We start from the raw sequence: 7,500 nt of genomic DNA on the forward strand, positions 1-7,500 counted from the left end.
CATAATGGAAATGTTTACTCTTTGATGTTTTGCTATTCACTGGCATGTTTTCTCTTTTCTTACAACGCAATCGAGTGCAGTTACGTACTTGTAATATTAACGCAAAAAGGAAACGTGTATATATTTAATTTTCAAGTGTTCTCATTTCTTACCCAACACGCACGCACGCACGCACACACACACACACACACACACACACACACACACACACACACACACTCAGTACATGACATCCCTACCAACACCCACCACTACACACACACACACACACACACACACACACACACACGAAGATCAACCATCTCTCCTTCTTCCCCAAATATCCCCAACCACGAACACACAGCCCACACCTCCGCCCTACCTTCCAAGCACCCTCAAACACACACCTTTCCAAAACAGTCCTTACCTTCACGTCCTACTTAGACAGATTCACTCATCGGATATAACCTTTAGATAAGAGGAAGCGGAGTCCTGTGAAAACCACCACCAACTCTGACACACACACACACACACACACACAGCAATACCAAAGTTTACCCTCCAAATTTCACCTTACACAATACAGCACCGAAAAACAAAGGACTAAGATTTGTAAGAGGAATCAAACTCCCCTTATATAGACTCACGAAGGGCGAAGGTGAAGGATACAGGTAGGTTCAGATAGGGGGGCGTGGTCTTACCTTCCCATAGGTGCTTTGAAGGATCCTGCGTGGTGTTACGAGTTGAAACCTATGAATAGAGGATTGGGTAGTATAAATAAAGGATTTTGTATACTTACAAGGTTTTCAAGGCTAAGAGAAATTAGTGGAATATTTAAGAAATTACGGGGTATTATAAAGATTTCATGACTATAAATGCAATGGAGTTTAATAGTAATAGAAATAATTTAAAGGATTTGAATGTGTACAATAAAGGATTCTTTCAAATTAGAAGGAATCCAAGGCTGTTTATAGAATGGGATGGTGAAAGGATTGAGTGTTTAAGGAATTAATGGATGTTATAAGGATTTCATGAGTATAAATGAAATGCAATATAGTGATACAAATAATTCATAAGGATCTGAATGTAGGAATGTAGGATTGAGTGAAATTATAAGCGTTTCACATGCAATGGAATACTCTCTCTCTCTCTCTCTTACGCAATAAATTAATCAACATAACATCTCTCTCTCTCTCTCTCTCTCTCTCTCTCTCTCTCTCTCTCTCTCTCTCTCTCTCTCTCACTTATCTCACCCAATTTAAGTTAATGACCAGACCACTGTACCTTAACGAGTCGCTGGCAGGTCGTGAGATGGCAGACGACCTAACTCGACCTCGTCACGGTTGGAGGGATCGTGGCGGCATCGTGGAGGCATCGTGGGGGATTCGTGGTGGGGTCGTGGAGGAGTCGTGGGGGAGATCGTCTAGGAAGCCTCAGGTAAGATGGCGTTGTGCTAATCGCTCTCCAGGTTCGCCAAAGTGGTTCGTGAAGCAGTGAGTGAAGCAGTGAGGCGTCTAGTGAAGCCTCGGTCCTTGGGATTCACTAGGGTTGGTTGGGGGTTGGGGAAGGGTGGGGAGTACAGGGGGTTTGGTTAGATGGGGTATAGAGGTTTCCATTGACCATTTTGTTGTTATTGTTGTTGTTGATGATATTGCTGCTGTTGTTGTTGTTATTTTTGTTGTTTTTTGTTTTTGTTGTTGTTGTTGTTGTTGTTGTTGTTGTTGATGATGATGATGATGTTTTTGCTTTTGTTATTGTTGCTGTTGTTGCTACTGTTGTTGTTGTTGTTGTTGTTGCTGTTGTTGTTGTTGTTGCTGTCGTTGATAAAAGATGCTGCTACTACAACAACAACTATTACTACTGCTACTACTACTACTACTACTACTACTACTTCTTCTATTACTGCTACTACTACAATAATATCAATAATAATAATGATAACAATAATAATAGTAATAATAATGATAATAATAATAATAATAATAATAATAATAATAATAATAATAATAATAATAATAATGATAATAATGATAATAACAAAGAACAGATGATTGACAATAAGAAGAAAATCAATAAAAACGAACACATCAACTTAACATTTTCTATGACCCTTACGACACACACACACACACACACACACACACACACACTCACACCTTTCACCTGTCATTTTAACCTTCATTCCACATACAAGATGAAAAAAAAGTGTGTGTGTGTGTGTGTGTGTGTGTGTGTGTGTGTGTGTGTGTGTGTGTGTATAATAGGATGAAACCAAACCATTTTTTTTTTTGCTTTTTTTTACTGATTTCAATACAAGAATTATACACGACAATCTTATTTACACACACAAAAAAAAAAAAAAACTTAACTTCTCTGCAACTTAATATCACTACTGTATGGCTCTCTCTCTCTCTCTCTCTCTCTCTCTCTCTAATAATAATAATAATCTAGTCACTCCCATTTAAAGTTATATATGTAGTAGAAAATATAAAAGAGTATCATTGCAATATTTCATGAGTGATACACGATCCATCCGATTCAAAAGGCAAATATCCAGAGACACAAAATACTAAAGATACATTTTGGCAACGCAGAAGCTGTATTGTTTGCTTCGGTATACATAAATAAACAGGTTTAGAGACAGCACAAATAATTCTAGATACATGCACTCACTCTCTCTCTCTCTCTCTTACTCTAAATAATCATGGACACTATGCGAGGACACACATACACACACACACACACACACACACACACACACACACACACACACACACACACACCTATAACAAAATCTCTCCTTCACTTTTCCATGTTACGAAATACCAACGTAAACATTTTTTTCCCTTTTTTTTCCATTTTTTAATCTAATATCATCATTACTTTAAGTCACACCTACGCGCTTGACTTGTCCCGCATCCCGTTTTCTATCTCTCCGGGCGCAGAGACGACCACTGTGGCACGCGAAAATGCAGTGGCACTTTTTTATTACTTTCACCCTCTGGTCGTTCCTCACTCACACTTTCATAGGAGTTAGGAGCGATGTAGTACTTCCGCAGCAGGACGGAAGGGACGGCGAAGTGGTGGCCAGGTGTGGTAGTGTTTGTGGTGGCGGTGGTGTGTGGTGGCGGGAAGGTAGCGTTAGTTTTAGAGTAAGAGGTTCCAGTAATCTTGTGTCGCTGAGGTTTAAGTGGCTGGAGCCGAGATGATTCAGAAATGGAAGGTGAATTGGAAAGGGAAGGTGGAAAATCGAGGGCGTGAGACGTGTAGGTGAAGGAAAGAGGAGTTCCTGCTGATATCACTGAGGAGGAGTCATTATTACCTTCCCTATACATCACTTCCTCCTCCTCCTCCTCTTCTTCCTCCTCTTCCTCCTCCTCCTCCTCATCATCATCATCACGTTCAGCTTCCAGAAGAACAATTTCATAACACGTTCCTCTGTTTCTGGATTTCCAAAGAGGCTTGATGGACTGGACGAAAGGATCAGGAGGAAGTGAAGGTTCCAAACTCCTGACGAAATTCAAATCAGGAGAAATAGAAGGCAAAAAGTAATGAGGTTCCAGGAGTGGGTCTGGAAACACATTGTAGGGATGATAAGAGGAAGCAATAAGAGTGGACTGGTCAGGGTGTGTATGGTTGACGGGGTAGTCCATGTGTGAGTGGTGATGATGGTGCTCGAGGTGCTGGTGGTCGTGGTGATGACTGAACACATCCTGGAAAAACGGTAATTCCAGTAACTGTTGGTGAATGCTGGACTCTGCTTCAGGATGGCTAATTTTGAACGTCTTGAAGAGTCTGTACAGCCTGCTCAGACTACGAAACAGTTCCTGCAGTTCTGGCGGGTCGTGCTGGTGGTCGTAGAGGAGGTGCGAGTGATTATGGTGGTCATAACTTCCATCCTGCCTCCCCGGGTCGTTCTGCGGGATACTACACCTGACTGGTGGGTCGTTTTGGAGTCTATGGTCGTCGTGTGAGGAGTACGACCTGCCTGGAGATTCGTATTGCGGTCTGCGTTCCTCGTGGGAGTCGTGGGATCTTGGGTGGTCGTAGTGGGGTCTAGAATCCTCGCGCGAGTCGTGGGGTCGCCTTGGAGGGTCGTACTGAGATCTCCGGTCTTCTCGTGAGTCGTGGGACCTTCCTGGTGGATCTTGGCGGTTCTTGTGACTCTTCTCCTGGCTCCTGGTGCTTGGTCGTCTGCGGTGGTCGTTCTGGCGGTCGTGGGTTCTGACAGGCGGGCTGTAGAGGTCGTCGTCGTCATCCTTTTGATGTCTTGGATGTGAGTCTGAGGCTTCGCGTGAGGCTTCGCGTGAGGCTTCGTGTGAGGCGTGGATATTGAAGCCAAAAGGAGGTGCATTTCCTATGGTGTGGGAAAAGGACCCAGTGTTCAGGAAGGAGTCACGAATCCTCTCATAGGTCCTTAAGAAGTTCCTCCTCGCAAGAGCCACTTCGGGCGTATCCTTCACGGGCTGCGGCGCCACACTGAAGGGTTTCGAGGTGTCCACTGGGATCTGAGAGGACGTGAGGCGCCTCCGTGTCCCGCCCCTTGATCTACGGGCGGTACGGGGAGAGCGTATCCAGGTGGGGTCATTTGGCGGCGTACTTGAGTGAGTGTGCACGGCCTGAGGGTCCAGTGAAGGGGCGCGAGACCTGTTTTGGTGAGTTTCAAGGTCATGCATGTGAGAGGTAGACAGGTGAGCCGGTAGCGAGCCATGGTCAGCGGTAAGGGTGTGGCTGGTGGCAGGTAAGGTTTGGACAGCCTCACCTGGGGTCACCTGGTGCTCCTTCACGACTCTACTGCTGGTCGTGTATGTTTTGTGGCCTGGAGTTGAAAGTCTAGTGCGTGGTGTGTGTTTATCATCAGGGCCATTATTTAGGGCTACGCTGGGGACGCGGGATGCAGGGACTATGACAGGAGCGCCCAGGGTGATTGATGGTCTGGTCAGAGGGTTTTTAGGGCCATCTGGGGTGCCTTGGGGTGTTGACAGGGTGTGGTGGGTGAGTGGCGGGGCGAAGGCAAGGCTGGGGTGCAGAGAGGCTGTCAGAAGTGTGATGGCAGCCTGGATGGTGGGGAGACAAGGGAAGGGATTAAAAATATGCTTGACTCTTTTAATTCATTCATTCTCTCTCTCTCTCTCTCTCTCTCTCTCTCTCTCTCTCTCTCTCTCTCTCTCTCTCTCTCTCTCTCTCTCTCTCTCTCTCTCTCTCTTTTATTCATTCAGTTATTTGCATTCCAGCCACTTGAAGGGAAAAATTTACACACACACACACACACACACACACACACACACACACACACACCTTGACAGTACTTAATTCATAAATCTTCCCTTCACACTCTCCCTCACTCTTTCTTTTCTCCCTCGCTTTCTCTTTTTCCCACGTGGTGATTTGCATTCAAGGACAAATATTTGCAAGTAAAACAGGCAGGTGGGGATTGCCAGGTGCGTCGAGGTCCTCCAGGTGAGAAATTGAGGGTTGGGGAAGCAAAGGAAGCGGTGCCATCAATCAAGGTAAAAATCACACTGGTTGAGGTTGTTGATGGATATTGGAAGAGTGAAGAGTGAATCAGGTTTTTTGTGTTAGTTTTCTTTCTCAACACTTGTTCTTTTCCTCTTCAGTACCACGACGCATTTTCCTATTCATTCTGGTTACTGTTTGGTTTTATACAACTTCAGAAACTCATGTAGGGATTAAAATAGTGAAGACTGAGGCCATTAATCTTCTAACCTCTATAGACCCTTCCTAATGTCAAAAAAATTGTCTTATCCTACAGAAAACTCAAGGTAGGGATGCCTTCAAGAACATTTAATATAAAAGAGTTTACATCACTAAGGATAGAATATGAGGTATTTTGAAACACCAATACTATTAAAAAGAGGGATTAAAAAAGCTGCTTTGTGTATGTTATGTGTATTAATTAGAAGTAGGTGTAGATGAAAAGGAAATACATGATGCTACTTTGTAATTCTGGGAAGATGTCTGATATTTATATAGAGAAAACTGAAGAGGAAGTGAATACAGTAGTTAGTGATTAATGATAGTTAAAGAATTCCTACTACAACAAGAAATAATGATCTCTAAGAACGATGTATGGAATCTTTTTGAAGTATAAGAAATGAAATAAAAAATTGAATATATTTTACTCCTAAAAACTCAAGGAAATGCTTAAGAGAAGATGTTCTATATTAAAGTGAAAGGGTTGAACTACAATGGTTGCTTGAAATCAATATAAAAGTATGTTAAATATTTTTAAATCAAACATAAATACCTTTCAGATTACAGTAAGTGCAGTGTAACCAAACCCTTTTTTTTTTTAAACTGATGAACTTTTAAACCATCCGATGAAAGAAAAAATGTATTAACTCTCCCTTTTTAAATCTCACATAAGCTCCAACCGATAAAAAACAATGAAATAATTTTTAAACAAGTCCTCCACACAAATAAACAACAACTTTTCAAACACTCAAATAACAAACACGTGCAACAAAACTTCCAAACATGAAGTAATAAACACACACACACACTCTCTCTCCCTCACTCTCTCCCTCCCTCACTCCCTCTACAGCGGTATATTAATGAGACACTCTTGAAATCCTAAAATTTTAATGTACACAGTAAAAATTGAATAAGTGGCTATTTCACCACACTCAAATATGTACATTCTGAGTCATGCCTTGAGATTTAGGTCGCCAATTACGTGAGAAGAGAGAGAGAGACACAGACACACAGACACACATACTTACGTAGGAGTGAGTGAATGGGAGAAAAAGGTGGAGGATGTGGAGGAGAGATGAGGGAGGTAAGCCAAGGGTGGAGTGCAGTGAAATAGAGGGAAAGAGAAAGGGGAGAAGATTACCTGTACAAAAAGAGAATGTGGAAGGTGGAACACACAGGTAAGGTGGAATTTATGAGGAAGACAGGTAAGCAAGTGGACGGACAAGGTATGAAGGGCGTGGATAAGTAAGGAAAGGTGGATCTGAGGGTCTAGGTGGATGGGTGGAAGGGAAGGGGATAGGAGGGGATGGGGAATGGGTGGAGAAATGAGGTGGAGGAAGGGCAGGTGGAAGGCGCGGGGGTGGAGCGAGATGAGGTCAAGGAACCACACCCTTCCCCTCCCTCACTCTACCTTCCTTCTCCCTCTCCCTCTCCCTCTTCATCTCCCCTCCTCCTCCTCCCTCACTCTCTTACTCAATATCAGTTTTTTGTGCTTGGCGTGTGTGTGTGTGTGTGTGTGCGTGTGTGTGTGAGACAGAGAGAGAGAGAGAGAGAGAGAGAGAGAGAGAGAGAGAGAGAGAGAGAGAGAGAGAGAGAGAGAGAGAGAGAGAGAGAGAGAGAGAGAGATAAGAGAAAACCAGAAAGACAGGCAGACACAGATAGGCAGACAGACAGACAGGCAGACAGACAGATTTACCAGTTGAGCACCAGTCACCCAGTATGTAACATCAGCTGTTGCTCAATAAAGTAAGAAACTTCTCGACACAGGTGATCAGATTTCAGGTTCAGGTTAATGACACAGGTAAA

At 43.4% G+C, this 7,500-nt stretch overlaps 1 protein-coding gene across 1 annotated transcript in view; it reads right to left on the reverse strand.

Annotated features, from left to right (window-relative positions):
- Positions 1–2,835: 2,835 nt before the first annotated feature.
- LOC123518557 overlaps positions 2,836–7,500 on the reverse strand; it is a 17,769-nt gene continuing 13,104 nt past the window's right edge. The window contains exon 2 of the mRNA XM_045279407.1: positions 2,836–5,036. Coding sequence (XP_045135342.1) covers positions 2,907–5,036 — 2,130 coding nt within the window. The 3' untranslated portion in view covers positions 2,836–2,906. The remainder of the gene's footprint in view (positions 5,037–7,500) is intronic.

Source organism: Portunus trituberculatus, chromosome 6 (genome assembly GCF_017591435.1).
Source record: "Portunus trituberculatus isolate SZX2019 chromosome 6, ASM1759143v1, whole genome shotgun sequence".
Lineage (NCBI taxonomy): Eukaryota > Metazoa > Arthropoda > Malacostraca > Decapoda > Portunidae > Portunus > Portunus trituberculatus.